Source organism: Lingula anatina, chromosome 8 (assembly GCF_051362555.1).
Source record: "Lingula anatina isolate TDL-2025a chromosome 8, LinAna3.0, whole genome shotgun sequence".
Classification (NCBI taxonomy): Eukaryota; Metazoa; Brachiopoda; class Lingulata; order Lingulida; family Lingulidae; genus Lingula; species Lingula anatina.
Window position 1 is genome coordinate 9,520,325 of NC_141774.1, and position 18,893 is coordinate 9,539,217.

Genomic DNA, 18,893 nt, shown 5'->3' on the forward strand with positions numbered 1-18,893 from the left:
GTGAGTGTTTGAGCGCGTGTCACGTGCATGTGTCCATGGGTATAATAATTCTGTACAAAATCAACAAACAGCGTTATTTCGAAATGATTCAGTTTATATGCATTTCCGTCCAATTGTAATTGAATCAGAAGTTGATTTTAATAATAGATTTCATATATATACTGACCATAAATTGCAATCATTTCAGGTCGTGACAACTCCGTCAGGTATCTCACTCCATATGAATGGAAAATCAGACTATGCAAGTCTTAGGGAGGACGAAAAACGTTTTCTTATTGAACACAAACAGAAAGCTAGACATATAGACAAAATATCACGAAAAATATTCCCAGTTTCATTCATCCTTTTCAATGTCGTTTACTGGGTAACGTACTTTATGTTGCCGGACGACTGACACGTGGCCCGCGTAGAAGAGGGCGCTGTGATATGATATCGAAACCGAGGTCAAATAGGCACCATTTCCATTACGTCATTCGCTCATCACGTTCTCCAATCTCATCAAAAAGTATCGGCTTAGATGAAGGCTTGCTTGATCATTTGTCCGCTTCGCCATACCGAGGTTAACAGATGCATGGAAAAGGACGTAAAACAAGTTAGAAAATGCACTGAGTATAATTGGAAGGAATTATGAAAGTAAACGGCCTTTTTTCAAGGCCGAAATATCATCGCTGGCTGGGCAGAGTGTAAACTCAGGCGTATGCTTAAAATGTCACATGTAGACACCCTGAGCTTCAGAGCTAACTTGACATTAACCTTTTCACTGTAGCCTATCTCCATCGTGTCAAGTAACCTCTGACGAAAATAGTTTGACCTATTTTATATAAGCCAATCGAATCCATGTTTCAAAATTTTTCACCAAAGTTTGGTGAAAACGCTGATTGGTTGATCGTCAATCGGCAATCCTCGGCTGATTCCGCAAGCTCCATACTAACAACATAGTTATTGTCGAGTGCGGAGACATCCGAGTAGTTCCGAGTGCATAACCGTACACAAAGAAAGCATGGAGTATATCGGAATTGAAACCAGAGCAGTATGATGCCCTGCATCATTAGCTACTGAGGGATGATGTATTTTGCGTGCTGCCCACAGGTTACGGCAAGTCCCTGATATTCAGCCTTATCTTTGATTGGTCCGGATTTGAACAAAGCGCGCTTTGACTCGTTCGCGTTCATTGGCTAGATCGTTCAATGAGTCATTGAGTGCGGGCTTTAAATTTGATTGGCGGGCGGCGGGGGCTATCGAATCTGGTCAGAGGTTACTTGACACGATGGAGATAAGCTACAGTGAAAAGGTTAGTGTCAAGTTAGCTCTGAAGCTCAGGGTGCATGTAGAACAAAACCCGACAAAAGCTTTAAACGATATGTTTACAAGTTATCCTTGTGTCAGAACCGATAACAACTGCGGCGCCGTTAAGCTTTGGAGCTACTCGAAAGTGGGGTATATTTCGCATAATATGTTTTGTAACTGAATAAGTAAGTGGGGTATTTTTGAGTGATCAGTTCAGATCTCGCACGCCTTTTGTGGAGTGGTAATTAAGAAAGGGTACGTAAGAACATATGTAAACTAGTTTTTTTTATACAAAGTTGGCACAAATATATTTAATTCGATTAAACTGTTTTCAAAACACAAGCAAAAATGGTTTCTCTGACTCTACTCGTGTTTCAACTAATGTCTTAATTGCCAAGACGTTTCGTCTTTTCATCCTTCAGACTCAGAATCTTTATGGTAAATAAATCTGTCTCAGCTACACTTCAAACAAGTTCTTTTCCCTGGTAAATAAGCCAATCATGATCAACAAAGGGCTCATTCCCATTGAAATTATCGGTCTACGTAGATCGATCCAACTCCTTAAGGATCCTTGCTGCATGCAATCAGTGAACAATTTAAAGAGTCCCCTCTGCCTCCAACGTAACCACCAACTTTCCTGTCTTCTTCCCAAATCAAGGAGAAGTCGTATTAATGTGTTCAACTGATTGCAATAAGCGAGAGTACCCGTGGGGTTGACTCGATCTTCGTAAGCCGAGAATTTCAATTGAAATTACATGAAGCCCTAAGACGCTGAAAGTGCAATTACTCGTGAATAAATAAACGGCGGGTAGCTTCCTTGGGTGGCTGGCTGTAATCCAATACGGCAATAAAGTCGCAGATGTTGCGATGCAACAGTAATCGAGAAAAGAAAATGAGCTTTGATTGAAAACCCTGCTGCTGTTTCTGCTGTTTCTGCCTAATGTCTCACTAAATTGCCCGTGGTTGATTAGGCCACGGTCTGGTAGCTCTAACAATTTCAACTTTCGAGACATTTTGATCAAGCCTCTAATTGTAAATTGTAAGTCGTAAATATCTGACGAGCATTGTTATTGATTTTTATTATTATTTGGCATCCAAAAAGTGGCCTAAAGTACGCGGTTACCCGGAACATTCAAACCTTTAAAGACAATACCGTACTACAGTATCTATCAAGTAGTGGTAGTTCACTATTTCAGACTATTTTAAAAATAAACTTAAAGATATGTAACATTATATAAGTTATAGTCAAACATAATCGGCCTGTCTTCCCCACTCCCCCTGTCGTAAAAAAATGTTAATATGGCAAAAGTTTGCGCATCGCCGTTCGCTTAATTAGACTGGACAATCGACTTTAATATCATGCATAATAATTGACAACAATAATCGGCCCGTGCGTGGTGAACGGCCTTTCCCATGAAAACTGTTGCAAAACTAGATCCAGTTTGTAAAAGTACGCCATTAACCCTTGCTCAGCGTAGTACATACAACATACTGACCGGTACCATCCGGCGTTCAAGACGCATCTTATACCCCCTTTACACTGGACGGCGTCCTTTCTGCGTCCTTTCTGCGACCATGATATTTGGCATCAATGTGGTCTAAATAAGGAGACACGAGCATTGATTCTGTATCAGAATGAATGCTCAATGATCGGCCAGTTGTCGGCACGTAAAGTATTATAATTTTTTAACTCTCAAATGGGGCCGTACTGCTGGACGCAGAAAGGACGCCGTCCAGTGTAAAGGGGCCCTTACTCGTTGAAGACCCTGTCATATCCGATAGCAATAGTAGTCCCCCACGCGATGGAAGACGAGCCATTAGCGACGGGACAATTATTCAAAATCTGTCAAAATATTATCGACATTCACACCAACTGCCAAAGCATGTGACATCAACGAGACGAGAAATATTAACGTATTTCTTCAGGGAATGCAAGGCGTTTTCTGGGAATCGCAACTTATATTTATGTATAGTTTAGTGCAATTACTAAAACACGTAATGTATCTTGGACGTGACAGAAGTAAAATTAATTTTATAATAATATTTATCCCCGTGCCTCATTGAAATAATATTTGCTTTGACATCATTTGTACCATTTTGCCAAGCTATTACTCAATTTCCGTTCCTTTAGCCCATAAAGTATCACGAAAACTTCATTTGTGAAAGAATGATAAAAACGTGACGACAGTAAAGGCTACCTTATTTGATCAGAAATGTGTACATCCTATTGTTTGGGTTTAAAACCTAAATCAGATTAGCTTACACTGTCATATGTTATATATTTGCAATGTAATTATGCACTTTAAAAAGACTGGCAAGTTGGACGCTTTGAACTTAGAGAACTTATCAAATCGCTTAAGTACAGTCACCTCGGTGAGTCGATATGAATTAGGAATAATATTTCCAAATTCCTAATTTATCAACAAATAACGCAGATTGACGTTGACAATATCTACAAATGTCTGTCAACAAACTAGGCATGTGCATTATAATGACGTCACCAAAACCCAGAGTGGGGTTGGAAAAAAGGTCGTCAGAATCCCTTGGGGCATATATTCACGAGATATCAAATAACGAAAGAGACAGGTTAACACGCTTAACATAAAGAAGGTAGTACAGAAAACTGAAGAAACCGAGGGAAATACATGTAGATGTCTGCATTAGCGTAGCAGCATGCGCTGAGACAATCTAGGGGCGAATGATGATTACACGCGCAAGTCCTATTTGAGTAAAAGTACCCTGGCATTTTGTAAAGTGTGAAGAAATGCCCAGGGAGGCTTTATTCACTATTCACACGGAAGAGGTGGTTAAAAACAGTTCAGATCTTAACAGTCACTCTCTTTTCGCTTGCAAATCAATCTTTAATCCATCCACAAGTAATCTTGGAATTATTTAGCTCATTGCTTTATCGCTCATCCCCCATTAGAGCTCATTTTTTTTGCTTTAACGTACTATCTCAATTTTTCACCACATCAAAGTACATTTGAATCAGACGTTGACAGCCATTTATCTTTTTTAACCCTCAGTGTACAGTAAGAGACGCGTATGCAAAGCGCGCGTGCATATATGTACGGAGAATAAATGGTCTATGAAGTTCTTTATGTCATTTGCTTCATTGCAGCATCATTAGTTACTGATAATTGTTTGGGTTAGGATTTAGAGGGTATAATGATTACAGTATAATACAATTGCACACTGGAAATCAAATAAAGCAATTGCAAACTGGCAAAAGTTGCAGTTTGATTCTCAGCGTGTACGTCTCTAACACAATATTGAACTGACTGCGAACATCTCATAATAGCAACTCACGCCTATCGCAAGCATCTCTACTGGTACATGTAAAACATCGTCAAGTCCAAAGACGTGGTTTTAAATGGGCCACTCCAAAACATTTCCCTTTTTCTTCCGGTAAATTGTTGGACACTTGTGCTTTACTAGTTTTAACATATATTTTTAGTACCGACAAGATGTCCCTTCCATTAGGTTTTTTTAAACATAGACTAGGTTCCCATGCCTAGATTGATCTAACAGGAACAATCCATCTCCAAGGGGTTTCTCTCTAAATTGCTTTCGGCTTAACCGGCTTAGATGTCTGGCACGCCCACTGGGGCTGCTAGGGGGTAGTCAATTATCATTTAGCAGCTTAAGCAGGCGTGCCAGATATCTAAGCCGGTTAAGCCGAAAGCAATTTAGCAAGGAACCCCTTAGAGATGGACCGATGCTGTTAGTTCGATGTACAAGTAGGCATGGGAAACCGGTCATAAATAATAGTTTATAGTCTTGTTGAAGTCAGCAATTAAAGGAGATATATAGGTGTTATAAAAAACTCTTTATTTCGTGATGGGCAATGGAATATAAAGAAAAATGATTTGATGAACATGGAAAGGCGAAAAATCACATATGCACATTCTACAATGTATGTCAGACAGAGTAAACGAAAGTCGGTTCTTTTGAAGGACCGTGGGTGCAAATTGTACAACAAAATATACAAGCGTTCACGTGAATCTTAAAAACCCAAAAAGAAACTGTATTGTCCTCCATGTTGTATCTTACCATTGCAGTTTAGTAAGGAACTTTCAATAACCATTTGATCAGATCAAGTATCCCCTCATACTTATTGGTGCTACTTTAGAGCAACTATTCATAATGAATCGCACTGGAACCTTGTGAGAAGCACTCAAGTTTTCGTGGCATACAAAAACATCCGTTAAAACTACACCAGAAAGCTGCGTTCGATTACGTTTAACACATCGGGAATAAAACAAACTTGCACTACAGCACATTGGCAATACAGGATATTGTTTTTGGAATAAACAGTAATTCCATAGAGGCAAATTAGTTTCACTGCAAGATTATGTTTCTTTCGCAAATCTCAGGATAGAAAAAAAAATTCATATATCTGAAAATGTACCCAGGTCGTTGCTTTTGTGAAACGAGCCATAGTACAGGTAAGTACATGTTCATCATGTTGTCTATCACGAAGTTGTAAAGAACACATTTCACGCATTTTTACCTTATGTCGTGTCTATGAACGACCACTGAATACTTTCACAAAAATGTCAAGTTTTGATACATTGTTTTACTTATAAACAGTCAAGGTTAGAATAGTATGCGATAAAGATGGAACTTAAACTAAACCTGATACTGTATCTACATATAGTTGATATTTCAGAAAAAAATAATTATAGCCCATCTTTACCTTACATTAAAACAACTGGGTGAATCAATACTTTCATTTCGATGTCAAGATAATATCGAATATTAATTCAAGGGCACTGCAAACTTTAATGTAAACTACCGAACGCTTCAGTGTCTTTATACAAATAGCGCGTCTTCAATACATACAAATGGTTAAAATGTTTCTAAAAAACGGTGGTCTTCAATGTTATTTACAGTGAAATTCACAGTCAGAGCGGTAGTATTCCCATGCACGTCCTGGGTAACATGGCCAGTCAATGTTGAGCATACATGTACACGTGTATGGTGACGTCATTTTGCTTCACGTGGCACATTTATCTGTTGCGCATGCGTGCGCCTACATGCATCACTTGTGCATGTGCGCATGTGGTGGGACATGTGGTCGGACATGCAACACGTCAAGATTATGTAAGCTGAAACACGTTTTTCTGTTATACTCGTTTACGTTATGCTGTTGATCTCTCATGTCCGTAACGTAGCACTTTACATGTCTATGAAAATATACACTGGCCAGTAGATAAGGCAAAACAGGATAAAAGTCGTTGGAAATAACTTTCTTGATAGTTTATCCACCATCCTCGCTTTTTCGCGTCCGAATGGATCTCGGATATATTGCGGCGGTTGTTTTCGCCCATTGACACCGTTTTCCACCTGAAACGACAAAAACACAAACGTTAAAATACATCATTGGATAGGGGCTGTAGGAAATCATATGGCATTCACTTAAAAGGTCTTCAATAGCTTAATCATTCCTTGAATTCAGGGAAATGCAACCTTTGTGACCTTCTTTAATTAAGTTTCGATTTGTTTATTTCTTAATTCATTCATGCATTCAATTTATTTTGCTTTATTTTCCCCTTGATTTAATAACTAATGTAAATTGGAAGCTGGTTCATCACCACCATCACCACCACCACCATCACTCGAGGTACACCGGTTCGCATTTAATTCAAGCCTCCAAATTTCACCCCAAAAGCTGGTGTCATAGAGGGCCCTACCTCTGTTAAACTCCTTAGCGATTTATCTGACGGACCCTTGAATTTCTCCATCAACGAGGAAGCTTTGCTTGGCTTTGGAATCTCTCTCCGGGAAAAGACGTTGACAGCGGCGTACTCTAGGAGTGACGCGAACACAAAGACCAGGCACACGGACATCCACACGTCAAGAGCCTGAAAAGATAATGACGTCACTGAGACAATGTTACGTCATCAACACAATTTGTTAAAAAGATGTCTATGACGTCATGTTTTCTATCCAATGTTCCCAGAAGCCAGGGCTTCAAAATAATTTGAATTCTTTTTTCGTTTCATTTTAAGCACTAAGCTCGGTTTGAAGCCAAGGGCAAAATTTATACAGTGCAAGGTTAAATTTAAACTAGTATGAACACTCACCTTGATATATGACACACGTGGCAATGACGCACGCGCAGATGCACTCTGTGTCGTCATAGTGAGGACCGTAAGGAGGCCGAGACTGACACGTGCCGGACTGGAGTCTATACTGATCCAGAATGCGACCCAGGATAATATGACAATGAGAGCAGTGGGGACATAGACCTGAATCATGTAGTAGCCGATATCACGCTTTAAGTTGAATGTAACTTTGAGGCAAGGAAAGGCACCTGTTAGAAAAGAAAACAAGGCGGCAAATCTGTCAAATGTACAGACAAAAAGCAGAAAATAATGATGAACAAAATGGGATACTGTGAATAATACAGTATGCTTAACTGCAAAGACAACATCAAGGCACCTGTTGGAAAAGAAAAAAAAGTGGCACATGATAAAAGTCAATCCAGCTACTTTTTATTAATACAGTAAGAGTTTTTTTAGAATGCAGGATAACGGGGTAAATGTAACATGTTTTCACACGATGCACAAGGTACAAATTTTAAAAACATAATAACCTGAAGTGTACTTCTTGAAACAAATAAAAAATTTAATATTAAAATAAAACCCAATGCGCCCCACCTGCGGTATAGTTTTGGGAGCAGTCTTCTAGCTGATGTCCCTGTAGTTTATACTGCGGTAAGCTAACGTGGTCATCCATGTCCACTGCATTCTTCATCCAGACAAAATACAGGACGTCCATTGTGTAGCCAACTGATAATAAACAGAACAGCTATCAAACCTCTTCAAAATGTACTTTTATATTCGTATGACAGTTATATGCATATTATAAATATACCATATTCTTTTGAAAAATAATTAAAGTAAATGGAATAAATATATGAACTGGGTGTTTAACAATCGTCATAACATTTTATCAACATGATCAAAATCAAAGTTGCACTGGTAGTACAATATATGTAAATACAATGCAGATATCGGACACACCAATCCCTGTCATATTATGCGACATTCACACTACAAGCCATCACTGTCAAGGCGGAAAATATGATCACATAATTAATTTGTCAGCAAAAATTTTCATTTAATTTTTAAAATTAATGTTTCGTTCTTTGTTCATTTTACTTGCTTCCTGACTTGAAACCATGGCAAAATTCACCGAATCCATAACTCAATACTGTGATTTACCCAAATAAGAACTTAATTGACATGACGTAATCAGATGTAAATGCAAATGCGCAGACGATACTCACAGCTCTCCAGCATCATTGGGCAATGTTGTACATCCAACGGATACTTCTTCAGATCCATGGGGCACGAAAGCGTGGCTGAAATTCTGTATAATAATAATAAGAAGAAGAAGAAGAAGACAGGATACTTCAAGCGAAAAGATTATTTTACAGAAAATTCAGAAAGATATTATTTCAATCAGGACAAAACCCGACACATGTTAAATTACTTTTACGTTCAACAGTTCGATGGATTTCACATAAGAAAATAAATGTATAATCCGGCAAATCCTTATACTGAGGCCTTGCACACCGTCTACCAGTTTGGGGTTATGGATGTACAAGTAAGTCCAAGCAGCCACAATTCAACTCTACCAAAAACCAAAATTTTGTCGATGGTTCGATTATCGTCTGTCCCCAAAAACAAACAATTCCGACAAGGTACATTAATAAATGGAACATTTGGATGAAATACTTACTTTGTAACATACCAAATCTGTCCATTGGAATATAATCTCATCAGCCTATTCGGTATAGTTACGTCATGATAATTGGCCTTTTTCTCGTTGCGGAAGAACACATCCGGGACCCATAACCGGTCCCAGTAACCATCCTCTAACTTAATCATATCCCTGCCTCCTTCCTGTGGGTCGAATGCAAGCCTGGGGTCCGTCCAGTTCTGACGGAGATATATATTCACGGAGAAGTCCTACATAAAAGACAAACAGAATCGTTTGCTTGTGACGAAGTATATATCTATATTAACAGAAGAAGAAGTACTACCAGTGCAACTTTGATTTTGATCATGTTGATAAAATGATATGACGACAGATGCGTACTAATTAACATGTATGTGTATCAAAGTAAATGTTCGGATTTGCCCAATTATATTATGAGGTGATGATGAGAAAATTAAACGTAATAGTGGATCTTAAGTTGAAATGATGACCACGATACTGGTAACAACTCCAAATCAGTTCATCTAAAGCATGCCTTCTGATAAGTTTGAAACGCCGTGATATCCTTTTCAGCGAAAGATTTAATATTATATTTAATTCACTATTTTAGTATTTATGTAGGCCTATATTCTTCGGCACAATATTTCTGTCTGAATCTTTAATTAAAGCTTTAAGGTGATCTATTTGTTAATCAGGATGGCGATTTTCTTCTTTACATACAGTATTTGATCGAGCGAATGATGTGGAGCTCATTTGATGTGTCATAACAATCTGATGCCATTTTCCACTATTTAATAATGCGTACTCCACAAGGTGACATATTATGCACCCAATTTACTCACCATCGTTTGTTCACTAATTGAGTAGAAACTGTTGATATAGATACCCAGTTCAACTCGAGTTGATTTGTCTGCAATGATGAATATAAAGTAATTGAAACAATTAACAATTAATTAATTAATAAATTAATTGATTAATTAATCTTGAAAAATAGAATGAATGAAAGATAATGAAGGGTAGTTTGTTGTACTGTGTGCCATCCGTGTGCATTTTTTTTATATTTCAAAGCTTTGGTTTTCAAGTGAAAGAAATTTTTAAAAATTGTTTTCACTGAAAAATGGAGTTATGCCAGTATTTTTTGAAGCAAAGGCTGTGTTTTCGGAACAAATTGACATTCTCCAAAACAAAAAAAGATCGAGTCCTAATCATATTCATAGTATTTTGGCACTACCGAATAACAAAACGTTGTCAAATTAGCTTTCCTGGTCCTTCTCCGGATGCAAACCACTTTCTGTATTTTATTAGATTGAAATGTAACAATCGGTCAGCCCAAATTCATAACTAACGCCTTTTGTGTCTCATGAGCAACGCAAACCATTACTCTGTGAGAACTCTGATCAATAACTTGCCTGATATATATATAATCAATATCTGAAAAGGATCAAACGTTGGATCTGAACTGTTCTTGGTTAGATGGTACAGACCCGTAACGTATGGGGTCCTTTGAGTTTGAAAAAAAAGCATTTTGGCAACTTTCATCTCCAACTTCAAATCCGTTTTTCACCTTTTCAAATATTAAGAAGCACGTTCCTCCCTCCTCGTTATAACACAAAGATACTCTACCTAACATTGGAGGTTGCCCCCGATCGTAGTTGGAACGCTTTAGAAGGGATTCCAGAAATCCAGATCTACAGAAAAAGAAAAGGGTACAAAACAACACCGATATTAAACAATAATTAAGATGTGATCAACGACGAGATGGAGTCACCAAAAGAGCACAATAAGATTACAGGTTCATAAACAAAGGTGACGATACGTATCAGATGTGTTCAGAAACAATCAGAGGTGACACCGATGTTTATTAGTCACAATACAAATGTCAGGGGCCAGTTTCTAAAGAGAACTTTAGACCGAGGTTCGTTTTTAACTGTTGGACCAAAATAGCTGCTGGACAAATATTTTGATCAACTTTGACTATTTTTAAAATGTACACTAGTTCTTTAAATATGGCGGCAAATAGCCGTTTCAAACAATAAGAACTTTTCTGTTAGTGTACAATACCAGTAGATGCATTGTTTTATCTCATTTGTCTACTACTGGTTTCCAATTTAGTATGTTGGGTTAAAATAGTCTAAAAGTATGTTCTAAAAGTTCAGACCGACTTTTGGTCTAAAGTACTTGGTGAAATGGCTTGAGTGGAATATGACGTGCAAACAGTTTGAAGGAAAGTTTGAGAGTAATAACGGTGGGCGGCAGGCGGACAGCCATCAAAACCCTGAAAAGAAGATGGTAAGTTAGTGCCATAGCCAAGTGGGCCTTGGAAGGACATCGCAAATTGAATCATTTCCATAGTATCACACTGCTTATTATACAAGAGTAGAACGACAACCAATTCCATTAATTCAAAAGTATTAAAGTAACGCGCTTGGGGAATTGTTGAGAGAATTAATTTAAGCTCAAATATACAGTATATCAAGTTTCGCTCACTTTAAATATTCTGCGTTAGGTTTTGGAATCATTCCAATCATTTCTTTCGATGATAAAAATTGCTAATGTTTCAATTTGCGATATCGTCTGCGCCAGCGCTACCCCGGCCCCAACATCAATTCTGCCAGTTTGTTTATTTTGTCGTTACCTTGCATGGGGGGTCTCAGCTTATCGTAATTCCGTAACAGCTTCCCTAAGAACCAAGAGCTAAAGGGGAAGAAATATGTAAAAATAATATATATCATTATTTAATGCAAAATCATATATAGGATTACGATTTTGACGTAATTTTATCGTATTTCCGTAACAGCTTCCTTAAGAACCAAGAGCAGCTAAAGGGGAAGAAATTTGTAAACATAATGTGTATCATTATTCAATGCAAAACCATATAGGATTACAATTTTGTCCTAATGTTATCGTAATGCCGTAACGGCCTCCCTAAGAACCAAGGGCTAAAGAGGAAGAAACATGGAAATATGATATATATTTTAAAACATTATTCAATACAAAATCATTAGATACAATTTTGTACTGGAGAGCAACGTTGGTGTCATCTGAAATAAGAAGTGTAACATCAGCCATATTAGATCCAATAGTGTGACCGCTGATTATATATCGATGGAAAATGATTGCTTGGGTAGAGAACTTTGTAAAATTTACGAAAGAACGAACAATATTCGCTTTATCTTCCTCTTTCAATATAAATTTATATTTTTCTCCACATAAAATGTCAACCAATATGTATGACAACTGATTGCCAAATGATATGTGAAAAGTTACTGACTATATTTATTTAAACACACACAGAAGAACATCTTATTTTTTCATATTATTTCGTTTGACTCTCCCCTACATCAAAGAATCTTACACTCCTAGCAGTTCGATTCATCTGGCCATTGCGTGCATACAGTATACTCTTACGTTGAAAAATAAGATTATATATTGAAGTATACTGACAGCGATTGTCCTAACTCAATCACTATCGGGAAAGAAGCCCCTGTACGAAATCCAAAATCCACTTACTAGTGACCGCAGCGAAGGAGACGCACGAAATCTAGTTTACTGAGTACATGAAAATTACACAAGATGGTTTAACAAAGACAAATGACTGCTGTTTCTTAACAGCTGTTCTTTTTTAGAGGCTGCGTGTTTAAAAGGCATCCAATATTTAGAGCGATTTTTTAGGCTAAGTGCTTTTTAAAAATTCAGGATTTTTACTTTGGAGAGGACGGCGTGCTGGCTTAATTGGCGAAACAGATTAGACGGGTGTTCTTTTATTTAATCAATCGATCTACTTAAGCAGGGACAAGTTATAAAACATAAATGTGCTGGACGTACTGTTGCATGTCCAAAATTTGGTAAAAGAGACGACTTGTCAATTTCCATTAACTAAATTACATACACTCCAGTCACGGTTCAAGAAACGTCATCGTTGATCAAGAGAAGCGTCCAACAAAATGTCAATGTTGCCGTGGAGGGAGACGCCAATGTCGTTAAAGAGGGATGCATTTATCAAGCCAATGTTAATTACTCTTGACAAACATCCGGCTATTGATTAACGTCTGTGAGTCAACTTACATCGCCATAAAATGCAAATATTTTGTCTCAAGAAAAGGAGCTGTATCAAAATTGAATAAATACAAAAACCTGTTGTTTGATCGAGAGCAAGTGCACAGAACGTGCAACGTGCTTAAAGGAGTTCTTAATCAATTGGAACTTGAAACATTGTAGTATAACAAGACATCAGGGCAAAGGGTTATCAAGAAATGGGTCACACATTGTGGCAAACGTAAAACACACGTGTTAGTGAAGATACTTTAATACACATTTTGTTAAATGAGTCACTGGTTTTCCGTACATTCAAAGGGTTCCGCTCAACTTCACACATGTTTATATCCACATTTCGTTAACCGAAGAAAATGGTGAAAATTTTCCAAACGTACTTTTCAGCTTTTAAAAATGGACAAATCACCTTGGCCGTTCAAAATTATTTAACCCGCCGATAATCTTGTCCGCTTCTCTTGATAAATTGCGCACTTGACAACGGATTCGTTCCTCCCATGCGTGCCGTCCCAGCAGGGGCAGAGCAATGTAATCTCGACATGCTTTCAAGTGGGTCGCGCCATATTTGATCCGCGGACTAGGTAGTCCGCAGATCAACTGGTTGTGAACATGGCCTTAGGACGATAAAACAAGATAACACGATAGCCAAACCTAGAAAATTTAACTATACAAGGCTACCAAATCTCGGGGGAAAAGACTATAATGACATTGTACGTCATGCCCGTCGTCCACTATAAATAATATAAGACTTGGAGCATGTTACTTTTTTCTTGATTGCGTTTAAACATCATCTCCACCAAAGACCGATACGGTTCGGGGCAGCCTGACCTATATTTGAATAATTAATACCTGTTCTATTTCTTTTTTTCTTTCACCTTGTATAAATATATCTACACACGTGACATTTTTGAGTGGATTTATACAATTTTGATCCGAGATTTCGAAAAACACCGCCGGCTCTAGAGCCTTTGGTTGATTATTGAAACTTAATTTAGAAGTCCTACCGCCCCGCTCCTTTTTTATTTCTCAAATTTTCTGAAACAGACGTTGGAATCGGGACCAATTGCCTGCCTGAAGTGAGGAAATACAGATTAAAATGAGGCCAGTAAAAGGACTTAAAATTCTCCAAACATACGCATTTTTTAAAAAATTCTTCAGACAGTGGGGAGGGGGGGTGCAAACAAACCCTCTTTATTCCCGTCAGAATGTCCAGTATTTGCCAATCAAACTATTGTGAAATAACCACTCTAATAAACATCTAATACCACCATCGATTACCGATAATAAACCCTTGTAATAATAGAGGCCAGCATGATTTCATTAAATAATAAACAAAATACTGTTTACATGGCGGTAACACAATATTACATGTGATTACTAATGCAGTGACAGCTGAAATGAAACACAGATATGGACGCATGTGTTTGTGTGAATGGGTGTGCGTGTGCGTTCGCGTGATTGTGCGTGTGTTTGTGTATGCATGCGTGCGAGCCCGTATCAGATAACTCTTGTTATGTATTTTGTTCACACTGGCCCTGATGTTTTTGCTCTTCATTATTGAAGGGACAGTGGATTACCAGGGGATGTAGAATTTTGCTGGGGGCGGGGGGAGAGAGCAGGGACATACATAAACTGTAAAACCAGACAAAAGCACTAATTTTGATAAGAAAAATAATTTAGCTCGTTATAGTTTTTTCAGAGGTGGAGAAGGAGATGGCGGGGGGGGGGGAGGAGGTGGATGCAGACATCCCTCATCGTTGTTAACACGCACACGTTTTCCGTCTGCGCTAGATCGTTAATCAAATACGGAGGGTGATTAAGAGTTCGTGCACTTAAGGCTCCGTCTAAAGCCAGCTCTATTGGAAAGCAACTGGAGAAATTGGCAGTGCTTTGTGTAGCATCGTCATCGTTAAGAAGATTATGTTACGTAAACCATTTGTCACAATACATATCTCTGATTTTCAACTGCGTAGGTTTGAACTCTAACTGTGCGATGGGGATGATACGGTGGAGAAATAACCGAGGTCGAGTTTCCTTTGTGGAAACAACAAGGAACCACGATTCATCATGGTGAAGGTTCCTTAATATACAAACGCGAATAAATGTCTTTTAAATATCGTGCGTTTGTTAAAGCGTATTTCCGTCAACTAAAAACTCAATGTTATTCCTCGGAGAGCGTCTCCGGAGAAAAGAAATACTATGAGTAACTAAATAACGTGGGGACTTATGAAGTTAGGTAGAAACTTATTTCATGGTCGAGAAAGAGAGCGATGCCTGAGGGAGCTAAACCAAAGTGCCTGAAGCCTAATGGATGAAACAAAACCAGATGGAGATACAGATAGAATGTTATTGTAAACCGAGAGATTTAAGGTTAGACTGTGTGTTTTAGAACGAGTCGACATATCCCGAGTATTTTGAAATGCTAGAAGGTCGTGACATAATTTGGTTAAAGTGTCTCGTGCTGTTATGCCCATTTCCCCCTCGCATCGTATCAAGCTTTATAGCAGTTGTTTTACGAGGGCGGAAAGAGTTTGAAAAATACAGATTTAAAGCTTGACTGGAGTTACATGTAATAAAACTTAAGAACGGGTGCCTTCTGGTTAAAACACACAAATCTAACCACGGAGTAGGTAAAGACGGAATAATGGATGGGATGATGGTATTTCCCCAATAACGAATGAAAAAATGAACGTGTGCGTGTGCGGATCTTTGTGCGTAAGCGTGAATGCGCGTGATGGTAAAGCTGAATATAATGTCCAGAGGAATGCACGGTATCTATGGACAGTTAGACAAGCACGGTGTAGGCGATCTTGATAAAACAATAAGATGGACAAATTAAAAGATAAACTTCACTAAGTCTGATGCAAAAGATTACTAAGTTGGGAGATGTGAAAATGGTTCAAGTGGCCACTGTAGTTACTAGTGATAACTTGAACTTCTTTATGATATTGACACTAAAATCAGTCCAAAGATTGCAGGCGTAATTAGAAGCTAGTACACGCATTCCATTCTGATACAAAATCAGTTTTAAAACCAATTTTTACTTACGTGGAATTCACAGCAGGCGGGTCGTGGTGCACGTTGTTCTCCCGTCGCCTTTTTCTCTTTTCTTTCTTTCCACCAGCAGCCTCCAACGGCGACATCGTCAGTAACAGCAGCGCTGCTATATGAACAAAGTGAAGCAACCTCTTCATTTCCATGTTTCAGTGATGCTGCCAATAAAATCGGCACCTTGAGAATAAGTTCTGTAATCCGGATCTCAGAAAGGCACTGATTTCCGCTGCTCTCTCTCGCCACAACGAGTGATTTTTGATAGGAAGAACGCGCACACTTTATAAGACAGAACGGGCGCAACCAAACGCACGAGGTGTCGTTGGAATCGCCAGTCACGTCGGCATCAAATTCAATTAATTGACTTCAGAAATTCTTCCCCGGGGACGCCCTCGTTTTGAAATTTAACTTGATTACCCTTATGCCTTGATCAATTGTTCAGCACACACCAGAAGGAGACGGGAATGACGGATATCCTTGCAAAAACTCCCCTCTGAACATCAGACTTTTAGCAGCAATTGCACGACCACCCAGAGGAACTTGAGAAATCAATGGATCGGATTCCCTTGCTCCAAACAACGGTTCCTGAGTCAAAATATATTTAGCCTTAACAGGACACGTATTTTGTCGCTTCCCTCTACTTTAAGTTCGTTTCTTGAACGCTGTTTCTCTTCTGAGAGAACTCTTCGATAGCTTTGACTGCACTATTTCCGATAGTAGATGTTCCTCTTACTGTCGTCTTTAAGGATTATACGTATGCTGTACGCCTGTCTTATATAATGTGGAAATGGGAGTAGACGTGGCTATGATTACGCCCCACAAATTCCTGAAAAGAAAAATAAAATTTTGTTAATTTTTTTAAACATTTTATAATGACGTTATGATGAGGAATGGCTATAAAACAGAATCAAGTTTCCAATAGAAGAATGCACTTAAATTATAGAAGTTTTATACGAAAATATGTATTACTACTTGACAAATTATAATCGACGGCTTTGATATATGTGATACAATAAGCACTGGAGAAGTACTGGATTCCAGTCGCCCAATTGTACCTTAGTTCGTTATAATCATGATATAAAAATAAGTATAGTGGAATTAACCTGACCGATACATTTTAACACTAGAAAAGGAAAAATCTAATCTTTTTTTTCTGAGTCAAACATCTGATCAAAACACCAGCAAGTACAATAATAAACAACAATAACCAAAATGGTTCCCAAATGCATTCGAAACTCAGTGACCTGCAACAAACAACGGCAAAGCATCCTAAATTTACATTTCCGATTCGAATTAAATTTGCACGTGTGGTGACCTTAAAATGGATAAGAGAGTATGGAACTTCTTATTCACCCCCTGGACACTGCACTGGCTATACAAAATATTCCGCTTAATTGCTAACTCTAAATAAGTTACAGTATTGACAATGTGATAACGTAAAATGTGTTTTCCTTACACTGGCCGTACTGGTAACACATAGATCTTTCAAAACACTGCGGAAACAAAAAAAAAAAAGTAATGAACACGTTTTGTGGTCACAAGCAGGTAAATTTAACACCTACTCATCTAATTTCTCAACAACGCATGTAGAGAAACAGACATATAATGTCTGTAAGACAGAAAATGTATCCAAAAGCAAGATCCAATGTGCTAAAATTCCATAAAATTTCATAAAAACGCTCCCCATCTGCACAAACCAAAATTGCTCCGATTTATACCACGTTCTTAGTTAATAAACCACAGCTACATGTACGATGCTCCAAGAGCAGACATCCCGGAGCAATGTACTAAGCAGCGTTCCTTAACCACGAGTATCATTTGCCTGAACCCTTACCCATCACAAGTGGAACCACCTTATGCCGTGCTCGGCTCGAGCGCAGCGTTTTTCATACCTGTGCGGCCACAGGTGTGAGAAGCCTCCATTTCAACAGATATATACAGCCCAAACGTCACGTATTTAGAACACCCACTGTGACTGAGCCTCTTTCAGAACCGACAGTGGTTTTCGTTACATGTACGTGACTTTGCCATTCTTTTTTCTGTCATATTTCTAGTACAGTATGGACATATGGTTATTATACTTATATCAATACAACGTACGGGGCCATAAAATGAAAATAAACATTTCGCGCTGTTTAAAAAAGGCACTGAGTTATAAATGGCAAAGCTGTTTTTTATTATTGATTGAGTGAATCACAACTTTTATTCACAAGCTTAGCTTTTTTGTGGCTCCATCTATCCATCTGCACCCTTCGCGCACTCGTTATATCTTCCCTTACACTTTGGTATATGATTCCAAAGTCAAGTTTTTCATGGCGCGATGAACTTCAAATATGCCATTTCTCTCTTTCTCCCAGCAAACATGCAACGTTTTATAACAAAACTACGTATTTTGGTAACGTTATGGTAACGTTATAATTATATTCTGTTTACTGAGCTCTCTCTCACACACTCTCTCTCTCTCTCACACTCACACACACACACGCACGCACGCAAATACACACACACGCACACACACATTAACAATTAAGGTGCACCCCTTCCTTCTTCGAGACTTCTGACGTAACTTCGTTAATAGAAATAAACTCCATGTGCGGGCTGATTTCATTGGCCAAATTCGATCTCTTATTTGGTTACGTTTGATACACATGTACTAATGATACCCCCTGTGGCAAAGCGGCGACCTTCGGTACAAATGGCATCGGTCAATTAATATAGTATACTGATACTCGTTATGGGGTACCTTGGGGTCGAAGTATCCTATGCATAGTATT

General features: G+C 38.4%; 2 protein-coding genes across 9 annotated transcripts in view; one reads left to right on the plus strand and one right to left on the minus strand.

Annotated features, from left to right (window-relative positions):
• LOC106160672 (glycine receptor subunit alpha-2) overlaps positions 1-1,749 on the plus strand; it is a 45,871-nt gene extending 44,122 nt beyond the window's left edge. For all 4 annotated transcript variants that reach the window (XM_086994240.1, XM_086994242.1, XM_086994241.1 and 1 more), the window contains one exon: positions 188-1,749. In XM_086994240.1, the coding sequence (XP_086850366.1) occupies positions 188-394 (207 nt within the window). In that variant the 3' untranslated portion in view covers positions 395-1,749. The remainder of the gene's footprint in view (positions 1-187) is intronic.
• A 3,350-nt stretch (positions 1,750-5,099) lies between these two features.
• The window catches only part of LOC106160576 (glycine receptor subunit alpha-3), a 59,296-nt gene continuing 45,502 nt past the window's right edge, over positions 5,100-18,893 (minus strand). For 4 of the 5 annotated variants that reach the window (XM_087019398.1, XM_013537226.2, XM_013537241.2 and 1 more), the window contains 9 exons: positions 16,117-16,945; positions 10,642-10,706; positions 9,861-9,928; positions 9,040-9,269; positions 8,585-8,667; positions 7,953-8,084; positions 7,377-7,606; positions 6,984-7,154; positions 5,100-6,636 (listed from right to left, as the gene is read on the minus strand). In XM_087019398.1, the coding sequence (XP_086875524.1) occupies positions 6,469-6,636; positions 6,984-7,154; positions 7,377-7,606; positions 7,953-8,084; positions 8,585-8,667; positions 9,040-9,269; positions 9,861-9,928; positions 10,642-10,706; positions 16,117-16,268 (1,299 nt within the window). In that variant the 5' untranslated portion in view covers positions 16,269-16,945 and the 3' untranslated portion in view covers positions 5,100-6,468. Of the gene's footprint in view, positions 6,637-6,983; positions 7,155-7,376; positions 7,607-7,952; positions 8,085-8,584; positions 8,668-9,039; positions 9,270-9,860; positions 9,929-10,641; positions 10,707-11,653; positions 11,713-16,116; positions 16,946-18,893 lie in introns of all 5 variants that reach the window. The other variant, XM_087019399.1, reaches the window with a different exon arrangement.